At 44.2% G+C, this 20898-nt stretch overlaps 1 protein-coding gene across 11 annotated transcripts in view; it reads right to left on the bottom strand.

Moving 5' to 3' along the window:
* nedd4l (NEDD4 like E3 ubiquitin protein ligase) overlaps window positions 1-20898 on the bottom strand; it is a 109544-nt gene that overhangs the window by 68448 nt on the left and 20198 nt on the right. For 5 of the 11 annotated variants that reach the window (XM_029692365.1, XM_029692367.1, XM_029692368.1 and 2 more), the window contains exon 1: window positions 34-1893. In XM_029692365.1, the coding sequence (XP_029548225.1) occupies window positions 34-1548 (1515 nt within the window). In that variant the 5' untranslated portion in view covers window positions 1549-1893. Of the gene's footprint in view, window positions 1-33; window positions 1894-7472; window positions 7527-12324; window positions 12364-13793; window positions 13876-20898 lie in introns of those variants that run through there. The other 6 variants (XM_029692374.1, XM_029692375.1, XM_029692376.1 and 3 more) reach the window with 3 other exon arrangements.

Here is a 20898-nt window from a genome sequence, read left to right as displayed (position 1 = left end):
CATAATGATATTTTTACTTCCAATAATCATTACCTGACCATTTCCCAGGCTTATATCCTGTACGGTAGGGGGATCACCATTCTGACTGAAAGAAATCTTGAAGTGAGGCTGCCGCTTGCGCGGTTCTCTCCTGATGTTGAAAGTACAGCCATCTTCAATATCCATACTTTGACCGTCCATCTCTGAAGGGTTTCCTTCAATGCCCTGAGGATCCCCAACATCACCGAACGTCTGGTGGTTCCCACGGGGCAGCCGCTGATGCGAAGAGCTTCTCTCCAGCCGGATCTTGGGGTAACGTACCACACGCCCTCCCTTGGAGCCAGTGAAGCCCAGATCGGTGGCCTCACTTGTGGCCACAAGGTTCATGTTGTTGGCCTGTCTGGCTTGGTCCTGCTGTCCAAGCTGGAACACAAGCCTTTGAGTGTTGCCAGGTTGACCCGGGTCAGAGTTCTGCTGCTGGACGGACCAACGGCAGGGCCCAGCTCCTTGACTGCCAGAGCCATAGCCGATCCTGAACTGCTGGACTTCAGATCCATCTGAGGAGTTCCTTGAGATGTGGAAGCCTCCGATGCTGATTCCCGGTGAGCCTCCATTTCCGTTAGACATAGCTGAGCTGACCTGACCGCTTGAGTTTGAGCCATCTTGGGGTGTGACGCAGAATACCCTTCGCTTGGGTTGAGCAGGCTCTGTGGGCTGTCGATTCCCATCATGAGGCATGGCAGAACTGGAGCTCCCTGAAGCCTCTCGGCTGTAGTGAGGTGGTGAGCTGACCGTAGATGAAGCCTCTCGGCTGTAGTGAGGTGGTGAGCTGACCGTAGATGAAGCCTCTCGGCTGTAGTGAGGTGGTGAGCTGACCGTAGATGAAGCCTCTCGGCTGTAGTGAGGTGGTGAGCTGACCGTAGATGAAGCCTCTCGGCTGTAGTGAGGTGGTGAGCTGACCGTAGATGAAGCCTCTCGGCTGTAGTGAGGTGGTGAGCTGACCGTAGATGAAGCCTCTCGGCTGTAGTGAGGTGGTGGTGGTAGAGCGTAGTGGTAGTTCCTGTCTGGTTCTGTGTAGGCCGGAGCAGGTCCCGGGGTGTAGCTGGGTGGCGGACATGGTGGTGGCTCTTCGGCTCCAACAGGCCCGGCACCGGAGGACCGTTGGAGAGAGATCTGCATAGAAGAACTCTTTGTGGGCCGTGGCTCGGCAGAAGTCAGCTGGGGTATAAACATGGAGGAGCTTCGTTTGAGTGAGGAGTCTCCAGGACCTCCATGACCAGCCAGGGGGCTCTCAGACACGGGACGAGGCCCAAAGTAGATCTCTCTCTCAGGCCGTTGCCAAGGCACAGAGAAGGCACTCATAGGCAGATCTCTCTCAGGACACCAAGAGAAGGTAGTTGATTCTGGGCTGCTCCAGCGCTGAGGCCGGTGAGGCTGCTGCATGTGGAATGTCATGGCGACATCGTTGCCGTCCTGGTTCTGGGCCTGGGACTGCCCTTCCAGCTCCTCCATTTCTGGAGCTGTGTTGCTGCGGCCAGAGCCAAAGTACAGACGCAGCCGGTGAGACATGTTCACCTCCTGCTCTGTCTCAGTGTCTGATCCAGTCACCCACTTCTCAGCTGGCTGATCCCCTTTCTCCCCTCCCTCTCTCTCTCTTTTTTCTCTCGCTCCCTCCCACAGTGAACAGCAGAGCTGGAGGAAAGAGGAGCAGCGAGTCAGCACAATAACAAGAGAGGCAGTGCCAGGGAAACTCCAAGCTACAAACTCCAGGCAAAAGGGGGGTGAGAGAGACACCGAGAGGAAAAGAAAGCGAGAGGTAGAAAGAAGACGGAAACAAACAACAACAAAAAAAAGAGACTAAATCTGCCAAACTGTTAGCGCTGGACAGTCTAGCAATAGCGACAGACAGCAGAAATAGCCGGAGTGACAAGCAGCATTCCAGGCATGATTGGATAAAGGCACCCGGCGCTCCTGCCTCTACTGAGGTGAGGGTAGGGTGGCCGTGGTCATGTGACTGCTCTCCACCCTTCACCCCCCCGTTTGTGTGAGTGTGTCACCGCCCCCAGCCTAAACGGAGCCGGGGGGGGAACAGCACCAGACCTGGGTTCAAACAGTATTTATTTCAGACAAGCAGGCTCAATCAAGTTACCCTCGAAGTATGTGAAAGAGAACAGCACCCCGTCTCTCAGCTGGTCCTTATCCGTCAGTGGGCCAGGGCCCAGTGGAAGGGGGACACAGAGCTGAGTCAGGCGGCACAGACTTGACAGAGCCATAAATCTATTGTAGTTGTGTTCATCCCAGATCTCACACGCTGGGCTCGGGACGACAGGGGCCCGAGAAGACAGTTACACAACGGCATCTTAGTCGACCCCAGTCCTCCCCCCTTCAGGACAAACAAACCTGAGTGACAACACATGTACACAGTGGTAGCCTGCATGCTGACAGTAGTTGTGAAACTGCTCTCTGTGTGTTTATATTTGGAGACCGGCAGTTTAAAGACTCATATTACAAAAACAGATCTAAACACATATGAAACTGATTTGACATTAAATGGTAGGTGAAACCTGAAGAATTATCATTTCACAATTGACGGTGAGAAATGTGAAGGGAGTGTGAATACAACAATGTGTAAAGTAGAGGTAAAGAAACACAGAACGTGACTCAGATCTTCAGCTCTGTGGGGAAAGGGATCCAGAGGGGTGGGAACTGGGAGCTTACGGATCCACAGCCTCGGTCACTACAGATAATAAGCAGCTGTCTTCCGTCACGGTCCACAGTGGAAAACAAGCCAAGCTTTTAAATGAAGCTTCTGCCTCTGCTCTGGCGCTGAAAGGCCCAGTGTACAACAGGACTGCATATGAGGGCAAATGCTGCTGCTGGTTATAAAACCTCCCTCTGTGTGTGTTGTTGATTGGAAAATGTCAGATATGATGACACTGTACTGTACACTGGGTTTGACACTGATTCAACAGTAATGCTTTATGCCATGTCGCCTGCCCCTTAGCTCCAAGGGGGCCACCAGCCAGGCTCTCCCTGGGCCCTTGGTGTGTTTGTGTGCTTGGAAACAATCCCTCCCCTCTCACAATCTGGGACATTGTTTATTTGTTCCCCCCCTTCTCTTTCTGACGCACCATAAGATGTCAGACTACTATCATTGTGTGTGTGTGTGTGTGTGTGTGTGTGTGTGTGTGTGTGTGTGTGTGTGAGACAGACACACAGGGGAGAGAGACTGCGTGGCTCAGCTGCTGCTGTCATAGCCAGTCACCAGAACAACGCAGCCACTATGGTTACTGTACATATGCCTCTCAAACCATATCACCGGCTTTGTCCATTCTCTCTCTGGCTGCATGGAATCAGAAGTTCCCCTAATCCACAACCTGGCAGCTTCAGGACTACCACACAATCTTTATGACCATCAGCTGCATGTGAAAGACAACTCAAAAGACAAAAGAACCACAATCTATTTTCCTTTGTGTCAGAGCAACAAGACTCTGTAGGAGAACATTTAGAGTGGCCATACTCCCTCCTCAGACTTATGAGGGAAGAAACCGGCTGGAGGCTGCCGTTGCTCTCTCCCTGTCCCTGCAACAGAGAGGCTGTGGACATGCTGGAGGCTGCCATTACACTCTCCCTGTCCCTGCAACAGAGAGGCTGTGGACATGGAGGCTGCCATTACACTCTCCCTGTCCCTGCAACAGAGAGGCTGTGGACATGCTGGAGGCTGCCATTACACTCTCCCTGTCCCTGCAACAGAGAGGCTGTGGACATGGAGGTTGCCATTACACTCTCCCTGTCCCTGCAACAAAGAGACTGTCCCAAGACAAGACAGAGAGTAAAGTCAGCACTACAAGCAACCGTCCTTCTCTTTCTGTTGCCAGAAGACTGAACACAGGCAGACAGAGACAGGAAGGCAGACAGACAGACATACATACATTCCCCCACGACAACCATCAAGCTATACAAAACATTCCCATGGAGATACAGAGCAGAGAAGCTGAATCAGGCCTTACTTTAACTGCCTTTTAATATTAGTCATCTATGGCAGGTAACATTAGAGGAAGATTTAAGTATCATCGTCAAGGAGACAGAGGACACTGTAGTCTACAGTCCTCAAGAATGCAAGACATTTTAGATGGAAAAGAAATCACATTCCCAGCATTTCTTACGTGAAAAGAAAATAAGAGTTAAAAATTATGACATTATAATTTAGGAGTAACTGCAGAGGCAATAAATAGTCTCTTTATAACCAAGTCAGTCCTGGCTGCCAATGAGAACAGCTAACTATTGTGTCCTGGAGAGGAAAGCCCCATCAAACACACAACACTGGGGCCATAGAGTCTGAAGTTCGGCACTGAAAAGAGCAGTCCTCCATTTAACATATTGGACTTCTCAGAGCAACACATTCTGGGCCCGTATTCATGCTGATCTAGGATCAGGTCCCCTTTGTCCGTGTAATTGTATTCATGATCTTCTAAAAAGGCTACACTGAGGCAGAAAAGGATGTTTATATGACAGGGAATATATACAAAACCTTGTAGAGAGCCTGTCCAACTGACGTTTGAGCGGGACGGTTGAGCTAACGTAGGCTAATGTGATTAGCATGAGGTTGTAAGTAACAAGAACATTTCCCAGGACATAGACATATCTGATATGGGCAGAAAACTTACATTCTTGTTAATCTAACTGCACTGTCCAATTTACAGTAACTATTACAGTGAAAGAATACCATGCCATTGTTTGAGGAAAGTGCACAATTATGAACTTCAAAATGTATCAATAAACCAATTAGGCACATTTCGGCAGACTTGACAACATTTTGAACAGAAACTAAATGGTTAATTGGATCAGTCTAAAACTTTGCACGCACACTGCTCCCATCTAGCGGCCAAAATCAAAATGGCGCTTAACCTGGAATAATACATTGTGACTTTTCTCTCGCATTTCAAAAGATGGAACAAAAAACAAACGTTTTTTTCTTTGTATTATCTTTTACCAGATCTAATGTGTTATATTCTCCTACATTCATTTCACATTTCTACAAACTTCAAAGTGTTCCCTTTCAAATGGTATCAAGAATATGCATATCCTTGCTTCAGGTCCTGAGCTACAAGCAGTTCGATTTGGGTCATTTTAGGCAAAAAATGGCAAAAAGGGACCAATCCTTAACAAAAATGTAAGCTTAGTCCAGTATAAACTAATGTATATAATTTATTATACAAGAAACAAAATTGACAAATTCTACAGCACAACGGCAGTAATGTCTTAAGTGTAAAACTAATAATGACTGAATAATCCATGTTTTCTGGGAATCCTATGGAGTCCCGAAGTGGTGGGCGGAGCTAGAAAGTTGGCTGTCAGAAGTATTACAATGTAAACGTAATCTGTCTGTCTGCATATTTCAAGACAGGGTGACCGAGAAAAAACTACAGATAGAATTTAAGGACAAGTGACAAACAATAATGCAAGCACTAGGGATGGAGGTGTGACCAGGCACACTAGGGATGGAGGTGTGACCAGGTACTAGGGATGGAGGTGTGACCAGGCAAACTAGGGATGGAGGTGTGACCAGGCAAACTAGGGATGGAGGTGTGACCAGGCACTAGGGATGGAGGTGTGACCAGGCACACTAGGGATGGAGGTGTGACCAGGCACACTAGAGATGGAGGTGTGACCAGGTACTAGGGATGGAGGTGTGACCAGGTACTAGGGATGGAGGTGTGACCAGGCACACTAGGGATGGAGGTGTGACCAGGCACACTAGGGATGGAGGTGTGACCAGGTACTAGGGATGGAGGTGTGACCAGGCAAACTAGGGATGGAGGTGTGACCAGGCAAACTAGGGATGGAGGTGTGACCAGGTAAACTAGGGATGGAGGTGTGACCAGGTACTAGGGATGGAGGTGTGACCAGGTACTAGGGATGGAGGTGTGACCAGGTACTAGGGATGGAGGTGTGACCAGGCACTAGGGATGGAGGTGTGACCAGGCACACTAGGGATGGAGGTGTGACCAGGCACTAGGGATGGAGGTGTGACCAGGTACTAGGGATGGAGGTGTGACCAGGTACACTAGGGATGGAGGTGTGACCAGGTACTAGGGATGGAGGTGTGACCAGGCACACTAGGGATGGAGGTGTGACCAGGCAAACTAGGGATGGAGGTGTGACCAGGTACTAGGGATGGAGGTGTGACCAGGTACTAGGGACAGAGGTGTGACCAGGTACACTATGGATGGAGGTGTGACCAGGTACTAGGGATGGAGGTGTGACCAGGTACTAGGGACAGAGGTGTGACCAGGTACACTATGGATGGAGGTGTGACCAGGTACTAGGGATGGAGGTGTGACCAGGTACTAGGGATGGAGGTGTGACCAGGTACTAGGGATGGAGGTGTGACCAGGTACTAGGGATGGAGGTGTGACCAGGTACTAGGGATGGAGGTGTGACCAGGTACTAGGGATGGAGGTGTGACCAGGTACTAGGGATGGAGGTGTGACCAGGTACACTAGGGATGGAGGTGTGACCAGGTACTAGGGATGGAGGTGTGACCAGGTACACTAGGGATGGAGGTGTGACCAGGTACACTAGGGATGGAGGTGTGACCAGGCACACTAGGGATGGAGGTGTGACCAGGCACACTAGGGATGGAGGTGTGACCAGGTACTAGGGATGGAGGTGTGACCAGGTACTAGGGATAGAGGTGTGACCAGGTACTAGGGATGGAGGTGTGACCAGGTACTAGGGATGGAGGTGTGACCAGGTACACTAGGGATGGAGGTGTGAGCATGCGGGTCAGTGCAGATGAGATGTAGTCATTGTTCGTGTGTGTCTGTAACTTGTTGTTCATATGTATATGAACAAGTTTAAGTTTGTATATGTACAAAAAAATAATAATAATAATAATAATAATTAAAAGGCTAAACTGATCCTAGTAGATCAAAACTCTTGCTGCTTTATAAATAAGGGCCCTGATCATGAGTTCTCCAAGAACTCAAACAGAATGTGCCAATTCTAGAAATAGAATATTTATGGTCCCTAAGAACAGGTGTTTTCTCCTAAACACACAGATAAGCTACTTATTAATGTCATTTGAAGGGGGATTGCAGACAACATTGGACAAGAGAATCAGAAATTACCTTCTGTTGACAGAGAGAGAAAGAGAGCATTGAATACAACAAATTGATTAGATGTTGTTAGTGATAGTTAAGAGGATTTGCATGGCAACACACTATCGTCATATTGTTATCAATAACAATGTACTACTGTCATACAACAAATGTGTATATTAAATACAACAGAATATCTGAAAATAAGAATTTCTGTTACGTAAAAAGAGGATATTTTTTTACCAAAAGTACATTTCAAAATTATAAGATCATTTTCAATGAAATCAAACAGACAAAAAGAGAAAGCAATGGAACGTAAAGGAAGAACTTTTGAACTCTTGAAATATAATCATCATTCAGAATATAAATTTCACAAAAACTGAATCTTACCAATCTGTTTTCATCAAACACCTCAAAGAGTAGTCTGTGGTTCAGAGGACAAACCTGTGATGACAGAAGGGACACTTTTAGTGCAGTCCTGTAATAAATGTGCAGTCTAGAAAAATAGTTGCTTGCTTCATACACAAAAAGTATTGCATAAAAGCTTTACACACACACACACACACACACACAATGAATTAGCATATCTAGCAGGTAGAAAAGATAGGATACGGGGTCGTTAAAAAACGACAATACACAGAGAAATCTGTGTCTACGCTTGACACTTAAATGCAACTTCTGCTACCAGGGGCCTCCCGAGTGGTGCAGCGGTCTAAGGCACTGCATCGCAGTGCTAGCTGCGTCACTACAGATCCTGGTTTGAACCCAGGCTGTGTCGCAGCCAGCTGCGACCGGGAGACCCATGAGGCGGCACACAATTGGCCCAGCGTCGTCCGGGTTAGGGGAGGGTTTGGCCGGCCGGCCGGATTGTCCTTGTCCCACCGCACTCTAGCGAGGCCGGGCACAATGCACGCTGACACGATCGCCAAGTGTACAGTATTTCCTCCGACACATTGGTGCGGCTGGCTTCCGGGTTAAGCGAGCATTGTGTTAACCTGTATGGGATAGGGGGCAGTATTTTCACGGCCGGATAAAAAACGTACCCGATTTAAACTGGTTACTACTCTTGCCCAGAAACGAGAATATGCATATGCATACTATATGCATATTATTAGTAGATTTGGATAGAAAACACTCCGACGTTTCTAAAACTGTTTGAATGGTGTCTGTGAGTATAACAGAACTCATATGGCAGGCAAAAACCTGAGAAAATTCCAAGCAGGAAGTGGCCTGTCTGCGAATTTGTAGTTCTTTTGCTTCTCTATCGAAACTACAGGATCTGTTGGGTTACGTGACACTTTCTAAGACTTCCATTGGCTCTCTAAAGCGTTCAGAAAGCGGATTGAGGCGTCTCCTGTCTCTGGGCAGAGTATGGTAGCTCAGTTTGTCAGTGGACTGCCTGGTGACTAAGAGATTGGAAATGCGCGTTCACGAGATCGCCATTTTTTCTTTTGTCCTTTGAATGAATACACTATTGTCCGGTTGGAATATTATTGGTATTTTATGAGAAAAATACCATAAAAATTTATTTTAAACAGTGTTTGACATGCTTCTAAGTACGGTAATGGAACATTTAGAATTTTTTTGTCTCAAAATGCGCTCGCGTGTTACCCTTTGGATAGTGACCTGAAAGCACGAACAAAACGGAGGTATTTGCACATAACTATGGATTATTTGGAACAAAAACAACATCTGTTGTGGAAGTAGCAGTCCTGGGAGTGCATTCTGACAAAGAACAGCAAAGGTAATAACATTTTTCTAATACTAATTCTGAGTTTAGTGAGCCCCGAACTTGGCGGGTGTCAAATTAGCTAGGCGTGACGGCTGAGCTATGTACTCAGAATATTGCAAAATGTGCTTTCGCCGAAAAGCTATTTTAAAATCGGACATAGCGATTGCATAAAGGAGTTCTGTATCTATTATTCTTAAAATAATTGTTATGTATTTTGTCAACGTTTATCATGAGTAATTTTGTAAATTCACCGAAAGTTTTTGCTGGGAATGCATGTTCTGAACATCACAAGCCAATGTAAAAAGCTGTTTTTGGATATAAATATGAACTTGATTGAACAAAACATACATGTATTGTATAACATAATGTCCTAGGAGTGTCATCTGATGAAGATCATCAAAGGTTAGTGCTGCATTTAGCTGTGTTTTGGGTTGCTTGCTTGAAAAATATGCTTGCTTGAAAAATGGCTGTGTGGTTATTTGTGTCTATGTACACTCCTAACATAATCTAATGTTTTGTTTTCGCTGTAAAGCCTTTTTGAAATCGGACAATGTGGTTAGATTAACGAGAGTCTTATCTTTCAAATGGTGTAAAATAGTCGTATGTTTGAAATATTTAAATTATTGCATTTCTGAGGTTTTTGTATTTCGCGCCACGCTCTTCCACTGGCTGTTGAATAGAGTGGGACGCTAATGTCCCACCTTGCCCATAGACGTTAAGAAGCAGAGCCGCTTTGCAGGGGTCGTGTTTCGGAGGAAGCATGGATCTCGACCTTTGCCTCTCCCGAGTCAGTACAGGAGTTGCAGCGATGGGATAAGACTAACTACCAATTGGATACCACAAAACTGGGGAGAAAGTGAAGAAAAAAAAAAAAAAATATATATATATATATATATATATATATATATATATATATATATATATATATATATATATATATATATATAATATATATATATATATAAAATATATAATATATATATATAAAATATATATATATATATTTATATATAATATATATTTATATATAATATATATATAATATATATATATATATATATATATATATATATATATATATAAATATATATAATATATATATATATATAAATATATACGGTAGACATTTAAATGTAAGTGTAGAAGCATTACGCGTACAGAACTCCATGATCAGAACTCCAAAAGTTGCATGAACTGTCAAGGCTAGACACGGCCTTAGAGATAAACTTAAATTGAGGTCTGATATCTTAACTCTGGTTTTTAGCCCGTGTGTCACAATAGCTTCCGGCTGCCAAACCTCAGCATGCTCTGTTGAGTGTCGGTCTCCATCTCTAATCGCTAACTGGCTAACCTTAGCGCTGCAAGTAATTGCTAACACTTGCACTGAATGTAAATCACTAACACTAGGCTACAGCTGAACGTAATCGCTAACACTAGCCCTGAATGTAATCACTAACACTAGGCTGCAGCTGAACGTGATCGCTAACACTATCCCTGAATGTAATCGCTAACACTATCCCTGAATGTAATCGCTAACACTAGACCTGAATGTAATCGCTAACGCTAGCCCTGAATGTAATCGCTAACGCTATTCCTGAATGTATTCGCTAACACTAGGCTGCAGCTGAACGTGACCGCTAACACTATCCCCGAATGTAATCGCTAACACTAGCCCTGAATGTAATCGCTAACACTAGCCCTGAATGTAATCGCTAACACTATTCCTGAATGTATTCGCTAACACTAGGCTGCAGCTGAACGTGACCGCTAACACTATCCCCGAATGTAATCGCTAACACTAGCCCTGAATGTAATCGCTAACACTAGCCCTGAATGTAATCGCTAACACTATTCCTGAATGTAATCGCTAACACTAGGCTGCAGCTGAACGTAATCGCTAACACTAGCCCTGAATGTAATCGCTAACACTAGGCTGCAGCTGAACGTAATCGCTAACAGCAGCCCTGAACGTAATCGCTAACAGCAGCCCTGAACGTAATCGCTAACAGCAGCCCTGAACGTAATCGCTAACAGCAGCCCTGAACGTAATCGCTAACAGCAGCCCTGAACGTAACCGCTAACAGCAGCCCTGAACGTAACCGCTAACAGCAGCCCTGAACGTAACCGCTAACAGCAGCCCTGAACGTAACCGCTAACAGCAGCCCTGAACGTAATTGCTAACAGCAGCCCTGAATGTAATCGCTAACAGCAGCCCTGAATGTAATCGCTAACAGCAGCCCTGAATGTAATTGCTAACAATAGGCTACAGCTGAACGTAATCGCTAACACTAGCCCTGAATGTAATCGCTAACACTAGCCCTGAATGTAATTGCTAACAATAGGCTACAGCTGAACGTAATCGCTAACACTAGCCCTGAATGTAATCGCTAACAGTAGCCCTGAATGTAATTGCTAACAATAGGCTACAGCTGAACGTAATCGCTAACACTAGCCCTGAACGTAATCGCTAACAGTAGCCCTGAATGTAATTGCTAACAATAGGCTACAGCTGAACGTAATCGCTAACACTAGCCCTGAATGTAATCGCTAACACTAGCCCTGAATGTAATTGCTAACAATAGGCTACAGCTGAACGTAATCGTTAACACTAGCCCTGAATGTAATCGCTAACACTAGCCCTGAATGTAATTGCTAACAATAGGCTACAGCTGAATGTAATCGCTAACACTAGCACTGAATGAACAATTATTCCTCTAAGAATATCCAGCTAAATGAATCACATATGTGTGGATGGGCTTGTAAACAATGCAATTGGTCCATTTGATGACATAGTTTGAGGGCTGGAAGTTTTCCATAGTAGTGTTGAATGGCAATAAAATGGGGGTGTAGCAGCACCAGACCCATGAACAAAAATGGAGAAGGATAATGACGGGTATAATGTGTTTACATACAGTGCCTTCAGAAAGTATTCATACCCCTAGAGACTTATTCCATATTTTTTGTTATAGCCTGATTAGAAAATGGAATAAAACATAAAATAATGACAGCTCACCCATCTACACAAAATACCCCACAATGAACAAATAAAAACATGTTCTTAGAAATGTTTTCAAATTGATTGAAAATGAAATACAAAAATATAATTTACATAAGTAAATCATAGCCCTGAGTCTATACTTTGTAGATGCACTTTTGGCAGCGATTACAGCTGTGAGTGTTTCTGAGTAAGTCTCGAAGAGCTTTGCACACCGGGATTGTGCAACATTTGCCCATTATTCTTTTGAAAGTTCTTCAAGCTCCGTCAAGGTGTTGTTAACATGTATGGACTCAGGGAGCTAAATATTTATGCAACGACTATATTTATGAGATATATTTATGATATATATATATTTATATATATATTTCTTCGAATTTCGGAGTATTTTGTGTAGAATGTTAACAAAAAATTACAATTAAATACATTTTAATCCAACTTTGTAAAACAAAATGTGAAGAAATCCAAGGGGTCTGAATACTTTTGCAAGGCACTGTAAATGTAAAGAAACTCACTCTGAAATAGAACTCCTCGTTCCATTTGGGATTTAGAGTCTGAAAGAAAAGAATAGATAAACAAGTTCAGTGAGGCTGGTCAGTTGGTGTGTTTCCTGCATGCTGTGAAACAAATAGCCTACACTTTCTTTAAAATCAGTCTGTAAACTAAGTGAGAAGACTCATTAAAATACCTCCGGTTATTAAAATAAGAGAAACACCACAATGTCAATTTTACAAGGTAGTCTGATTAAGCTACATGTTACATCCTTGATAAAGTAACATCTCTGTTAAAATAACTTCTCTCTTCCACCATGGTGAGAGATCTCTTCCTTCTCTTTGACTGAGAAGACGCATCATTCCGTGCCAAACAGGAGAACCACTCCAAAATATGTTAAGAGATGGATCCAGTCCTGGGTCACCTTGCTGCTTGAGCAAAGAGAAACCCTCTATGTGGTATCTGATATTAGCAGAACGTCACTGTTAATGTGATCCATACATCGCTGTCAGGGACAATCTTTGACCTGTTTCTTAGGAGAGTTTACAATCAATCCTGCTGGGCCCATCTCATACATTGTCTGATCTAGTATCAGTTTGGGCTAAGATCATAACGGACAAGACCTGATCCTAGATCTGCAATCCTTCTCAGAGACGTTTTATGAATACCGGCCCAGAATTAGCCTTATATTGCCACAGGTGCACAGTGCTTTGACTGCGGCAGCAGCACACCTTCATAAACCCGGAGTGACTGAAATAAAAGGGGCTTCTGCTCCACATAGCAGCACATTGTCAGCTATTTATATCCCAGCCAGAGCCATGGACAGCATACGGCTGACTTCATGGGAGGGCTAGGGAGGCTGGCTGGCTCCAGGAAGGGGATAAGTTGAGTCTCTCTGGCCGTCATCACAGGAGATTTACCCCAGAGAGGGAGAGGATGGTGGTTGGGAATAATAATGTGGCATCCGTATTGTTTTTATTCTGACAGGACTGGAAGGAAGATGGAAGGAATTGTCCTTCTTGTGAAATGTGATGTCAGGTTTTTCCATACATCAAATAAAACTGGGCTACATTCTATGAAGCAAATGCCAGTGCGAGCACCTCTATGCTATTTATAGCTAATTTCTTCCACAATCCTGTTAGTTAGGTTAGGCCTAGAACACGACAATACTAAGAATCCTGAAACAGGGCTTCCAAAATACCCTCAAGAGGTCCCTCAGATTGTGTGTATAATTAACTTGATATGCTGAACTGTATGAAACAGCTCCCACTGGTGGTAAGGGAGTTCACCCACATAGCCTTAATATTGGGGAAAGGTGTTCACACTTTCTCGGCTCAGATTCATAAACAATAAAAAAAATAAAAAAAATAACTCAGATTGTTGTTTAAAAAAAACAGGACACAAGAAGGAAACACCAGAGGATTAGATAATAAACTACAGACAGACTTCCTGATGAATTGATAAATCAAACATTATTGTCCCCAGGGGTTACCTTTTTAATGGTTTTAGTCTGAACTAAGGCAAGCTCTCTGTTCTCATCCGCAATGTAGAGCGACAGCTTGACATAGGGATCACTGCAGAGAGAGAAGGGAAAAGAGAAGAGACTATTATTAAGACAGTTGATGATGAGACCTTCATGCTCAAGTTAATGACAACAAAGGGCTACTGTCTCAAGACAGTGTGCTGCAGGGGTGAAGCCTGAACCTGTTGCCAGGGGTGAAGTCTGAACCTGTTGCCAGGGGTGACACTTGGGCCTGTTGCCAGGGGTGACGCCTGGGCCTGTGGCCAGTACTGTAGCACTATGTGTTGAATGCAAGGCCTTGAGGCGTTACAGTAACTCCTAGGTTTTTGAACAGAGTGACATGCCGATTGTGCTTCTACAAGCATTCATCAAAGAGGGTGTGTGTGAGTGAGTGAGTGAGTGAGTGAGTGAGTGAGTGAGTGAGAGAGAGAGAGACAGAGCAGTGGCCAATAAGACTCCCGTCTGTAGCCGCGATACAGTACAGACACAGGGGCCAAGGAGCCTCTCAGTCTGCAACACAGTATTTCCATTGTTTAGTCAAGAAGGATCAGGCTTTGACATAAACACACAATTAGACTCAGCAGCAGGGAGACTTTAATTAGTAATTGAGGGCTGGAGAGCAGCCATGATCTTGTTGTTGTTGCTCTCCCTTGGGAGTCTTCCTCCCCTCGAGGCAGAGACTGTCTGGGCACCAGGCAGGCTCTTCTGAAGGAGCAGGGTAATAGCCTAGCTAAAGATGATCTCTCTAAAAACCAAACCACAGAGATTTCTGCTCGGTTTTTAGCAACTATAATAAAACAAGCCTGATATATATATTTTTTAAAGCACAAAATGCACGCACACACACACTTCTATTTTAAGCATCAGTGTTTGTCAATAAAACAATAGAGGCTAATTCAGCTGGGTGTTGTCCAATGTCATGAAGGTACACGTGTAAGCAGTTTCGCTGCCTCTGTGGTATCTGTTACCAAGTTAGAATTTCAGGTTTGTGAAACTGACTGCCTGTTGTTTTGTTGAGTGATTGAATCTGGCAGTACAGGACTACTGACCAGGCAGGCTCCTGATGTCACAGTGATTTAGCTGAGTCAGGAGTAGTAAGGACAGGCAATATAATGGGTTTGAGCCTGTGTGGCCTGGTACACTGTCTGAACAGTATTTACATGAGTCTTTATAACGCATTTGGTTCATAGTTTATTATTTGTAATGACAGAACAATGGGAATATAGAGCAGGGTTTCCGTTACCCGGTAATTGCCGGCTTTTGGCCACCAAAAAATGAATAGTCGATAAATAAAAATGTCTAAATTGAACGGGAGAAAAAAAAAACATTACAGGCTAGCATGTCTTGGGGGTATGATATAAAATGCTAACCTACCCTGTTATTGGTAATAGTGAGAGGTTAGCATGTCTTGGGGGTATGATATAAAATGCTAACCTACCCTGTTATTGGTAATGGTGAGAGGTTAGCATGTCTTGGGGGTATGATATAAAATGCTAACCTACCCTGTTATTGGTAATGGTGAGAGGTTAGCATGTCTTGGGGGTATGATATAAAATGCTAACCTACCCTGTTATTGGTAATGGTGAGAGGTTAGCATGTCTTGGGGGTATGATATAAAATGCTAACCTACCCTGTTATTGGTAATGGTGAGAGGTTAGCATGTCTTTGGGGTATTATATAAAATGCTATCCCACACCACTTTACACTGTGAGCTGGAGGCAGTATGCATATTGAAAACATACTTAACTGTTTGAATCCTGAATATTTGACTTTATATTATGAGGCATATCTTACCTTGCTTGAAAATCTGACTATAAAATAATTGCCTCCATGTTTTTTTTATGAAGACTTAAATTGGCAGTGTGTGAGTTTCAAGTTTGGGGAAGCATACAACTTATCTTACTAGGGATGCACAAAATAAAATCGGATGATATTAGTTAAAAATGGCAACATCGGTATTGGCCCGACGTCTAGTTGGGAGCAAAACCGATGTCGAAGCTGCCGTGACTACCTATATAACGTAATGACGCCACGGAAAATTTTGCGCTACACAGCATTCCTAACCTCGCCCACAATGTCTGCTGTGTGGATCGAGCAGTCAACAAGTTGAGCAGTCATTTGAAAGAGTAAGAAAATTTCAGCGCGACAACTCAGGGGCGAAATCCATTAACGCCAAGATAATGGAATTCATTGTCCTTGACAATCAACCGTTCTCTGTCGTGGGTGATGTTGGCTTTCGCCGACTGGTCGAGCACCGGTACACACTACCAAGTGCGCTATTTTTCAGATGTTGCCCTACCGGAGTTACACAGTAATTGAGTCACTGCTATTAGCTTCACGACATACTATGGAACGCCGTTTGGGTCTTTGCGTGTCAAAAAAGATACACGTGAAATAACACTATTTGAAGCGTTAAATAAGCTTTTAATTTGACACATCAAATAACAGTTCTATTATCGAATGTTGTGTGTTCTGGATTTGCATGTCCAATCCAAGCACCACCACTACAATCAGTAGCACTGTCAAAGCTGTACAAAAGTCTGCAAACAAGCAGACACCGGACACGAATGATACATTTACAATACCGCGCTGGTAATAAAACATTTGTTCGACCGCAACTTCTGGGGTAGCTAGCTAGCTTTAGCTTGGTACCTAGCTAGCACCAATACAACCAGCCTGAAAACAATGACCAGTAGAAACTGCAGTCATTTTCATTATTCTTAGCAATGATTTAGGAATCCTTGAGTGAGTATTAGCTAGGTTGCCACTTGTTGTTCACCTATTGAAATTGAACTTCAGTTCATGAAAATAAATATTTAGCCAGCTACTTAACCCTGTTGCCCAAAGCTAACGTTATAAGCAGCCAGCTAGCTTCATCTGGCTAGTAAGGCCTCGACCGGACCGGGTTATGTGTTGTGAAGCTAGCCACAGTAAGGATTAGGCACAATAGTGGAATTTGCAGGTCGCATTCAAAATAAAAGTATATCATTGACAGTTATGCAAACGAATACAAATAGTAGAATTATGCTATACTTTTTATTTTGAAGGCTAACCGCAAAGTCCACTGTTGTGGCTAATCTTTATTGTGGCTAGCTTCACATAGATGGGTCCAACAACCATTCATCAAATAAGAACGGTCTTATAAATAAGGGTTATTTTAGAAGACACCTAGCTATATAGTTCGCTAGCTAACTGTAGCTACTGAAACAGATTGTCGCTTTGCTACGTTTTTGGGGAAGAACATTGTTTGCATCCATGAGCTAGCTAGCTAGCAATTTTTTTAATTTTTTCCCCCCTGGCCAGTACTGTAGGTTCCTGGAATTAAAAACACATTGTTTGTGGCTGGTGATTGCTTGTTTGCAGACTTTTTTTGTACAGCTTTGACAGTACTACTGTACCTTTTTTGACACGCAAAGACCCAAACGGCGTTCCATAGTATGTCGTGAAGCTAATAGCAGTGACGCTATTACTGACTGCAGTCATTTTCATTATTCTTAGCAATGACTTAGGAATCCTTGTGAGCTAGGTTGGCACTTGTTGTTCGCCTATTGAAATAACAACCAATGACGACAGCCTAGAGAGAGGAGGTGAGGGTCTTGGGAGTGGTGCCAGGAAAATAACCTCTCACTCAATGTCAACAAAACAAAGGAGCTGATCGTGGACTTCAGGAAACAGCAAAGGGAGCACGCCCCTATCCACATTGACAGGACAGGAGTGGAGCAGGTGGAAAGTTTTACGTTCCTCGGCGTACACATCACTGACGATCGGAAATGGTCCACCCACACAGACAGACAGTGTCTTCAGGAGGTTGAAGAAATTTGGCTTGGCACCTAAAACCCTCAAACGTTTACAGATGCACAATTGAGAGCATCCTGTCGGGCGGTATCACCTTCTGGTACGGCAACTGCACAGCCCGCAACTGCTGGGCTCTCCAGAGGGTGGTGCGGTCTGCCCAACGCATCATCGGGGGCAAACTACCTGCCCTCCAGGACACCTACAGCACAGAATGTCACAGGAAGGCCAAAAAGAAAATCAAGGCCAACAACCACCCGAGCCACTGCCTGTTCACCTCGCTATTCATGCAGAAGGCAAGGTCAGTACAGGTGCATCAAAGCTGGGAAGGAGAGACTGAAAAACAGCTTCTATGTCAAGGCCATCAGACTGTTAAATAGCCATCACTAGGCGGCTTCCACACAGTTACGTAACCCTGCACCTTAGAGGCTGCTGCCCCATATAAACTCAGCACAAAAAGAAACACCCTCTCACTGTCAACTGCGTTTATTTTCAGAAAACTTAACATGTGTAAATATGTGTATGAACATAAGATTCAACAACAGACATTCCACGGACATGTGACTAACATAAATTGAATGTGTCCCTGTACAAAAGAGGGGTCAAAATAAAAAGTACTGTAGTGCATCACCTCCTGCACCAGATTTGCCAGTTCTTGCTGTGAGATGTTACCCCAGTCTTCCAAGGCACCTTCAAGTTCCCGGACATTTCTGGGGGGGGGGGGAATGGCCCTAGCCCTCACCCTCCGATCCAACAGGTCCCAGAAGTGCTCAATGGGATTGAGATCCGGGCTCTTCGCTGGCATGGCAGAACACTGACATTCCTGTCTTGCAGGAAATCATGCACAGAACGAGCAGTATGGCGGGTGGCATTGTCATGCTGGAGGGTCATGTCAGGATGAGCCTGCAGGAAGGGCACCACATGAGGGAGGAGGATGTCTTCCCTGTAATGCACAGCATTGAGATTAACTGCAATGACAGCAAGCTCAGTCCGATGATGCTGTGACACACCACCCCAGACCATGACAGACCCTCCACCTCCAAATCGATCCCGCTCCAGAGTACAGGCCTCGGTGTAACACTCATTCCTTCAACGATAAACACGAATCCGACCATCACCCCGGTGAGACAAAACCGCGACTCGTCAGTGAAGAGCACTTTTTGCCAGTCCCGTAGGGTCCAGCAACGGTGCCCATAGGGCCCGTAGGGTCCAGCAATGTTTTTGCCAGGGATGTCTGGTGAGGACCTGCCTTACAACAGGCCTACAAGCCCTCAATCCAGCCTCTCTCAGCCTATTGCGGACAGTCTGAGCACTTATGGAGGGATTGTGCATTCCTGGTGTAACTCGGGCAGTAGTTGTTGCCATCCTGTACCTGTCCCACAGGTGTGATGTTCGGAAGTACCGATCCTGTGCAGGTGTTGTTACATGTGGTCTGCCACTGCAAGGAAAATCAGCTGTCCATGCTGTCTCCCTGTAGCGCTGTCTTAAGCGTCTCACAGTAGATATTGCAATTTATTGCCCTCACCACATCTGCAGTCCTCATGCCTCCTTGCAGCATGCCTAAGGCACATTCACGCAGATGAGCAGGGACCCTGGGCATCTTTCTTTTGGTGTTTTTAGAGTCTGTAGAAAAGACTCTTTAGTGTCCCACGTTTTCATAACCTTACATTTACATTTTACATTTTAGTCATTTAGCAGACGCTCTTATCCAGAGCGACTTACAGTAGTGAATGCATACATTTCATGCATTTTTTTTTGTACTGGCCCCCGTGGGAATCGAACCCACAACCCTGGCGTTGCAAACACCATGCTCTACCAACTGAGCCACAGGGAAGCTGTTAGTGTCTTAACGACCGTTCCACAGGTGTATGTTCATTAATTGTTTATGGTTCATTGAACAAGCATGGGAACAGTGTTTAAATCCTTTACAATGAAGATGTGTGAAGTTATTTGGATGTTTACGTGTTCTTTGAAACAGAAAAAGGGACGACTCTTTTTTTGCTGAGTTTACATAGACTTAAAATCACTGGCCACTTTCATAATAAAACACTAGTCACTTAATAATGATAACGTATTTTTGCTTTACTCATCTCATATGTATATATCTATTCTACTGTATTTAGTATTTTAATACCACTCCGACATTGGTCGTCTTAATATTTATATATTTCTTAATTCCATTCTTTTACTTTTAGCTTGTGTGTATTGATGTGAATTGTTAGATATTACTGCACTGTTGGAGTTAGAAACAAAAGCATTTCGCTACACCCGCAATAACATTTGCTAAACGTGTGTGTTACAAATAAAATTTGATTTGAGATGGGCTTTACAACAGCTCTACTAAGGGGTTAATGTGTGGCAGTGTTATCCCTTGAATGGGGGTGGGTGTCATTTTTATATACATACATATAGTTGAAGTCTGAAGTTTACATACACCTTAGCCAAATACATTTAAACTCAGTTTTTCACAATTCCTGACATTTAATGCTAGTAAAAATGCCCTGTCTTTGATCAGTTAGGATCACCACTTTGTTTTAAGAATGTGAAATGTCAAAATAATAGTAGAGAGAATGATTTATTTCAGCTTTTAATTCTTTAAATCACATTCCCAGTGGGTCAGAAGTTTACATACACTCAATTAGTATTTGCTTGCATTGCCTTTAAATTGTTTAACTTGGGGCAAACGTTTCAGGTGGTTTTCCACAAGCTTCCTACAATAAGTTGGGTGAATTTTGGCCCATTCCTCCTGACAGAGCTGGTGTAACTGAGTCAGGTTTGTAGGCCTCCTTGCTCACACACGCTTTTTCAGTTCTGCCCACAAATTTTCTATAGGATGGAGGTCAGGGCTTTATGATGGCCACTCCAATACCTTGACTTTGTTGTCCTTTGCCACTACTTTGGAAGTATGCTTGGGGTCATTGTCCATTTGGAAAACCCATTTGCGACCAAGCTTTAACTTCCTGACTGATGTCTTGAGATGTTGCTTCAATATATCCACATCATTTCCCTTCCTCATGATGTCATTTTGTGAAGTGTAAAGTGCACCAGTCCCTCCTGCAGCAAAGTACCCCCACAACATGATGCCGCCAGCCCCGTGCTTCACGGTTGGGATGCTGTTCTTCGGCTTGCAAGCCTCCCCCTTTTTCCTCCAAACATAACGATGGTCATTATGGCCAAACAGTTCTATTTTTGTTTCATCAGACCAGAGGACATTTCTCCAGAAAGTACAATCTTTGTCCCCATGTGCAGTTGCAAACCGTTGTCTGGCTTTTTTATGCCGGTT

The sequence above is a fragment of the Salmo trutta genome, chromosome 15 (assembly GCF_901001165.1).
Source record: "Salmo trutta chromosome 15, fSalTru1.1, whole genome shotgun sequence".
Lineage (NCBI taxonomy): Eukaryota > Metazoa > Chordata > Actinopteri > Salmoniformes > Salmonidae > Salmo > Salmo trutta.
The sequence above is the reverse complement of the archived record's forward strand: the minus strand, read 5'-3'. Positions and strand labels throughout refer to the sequence as shown.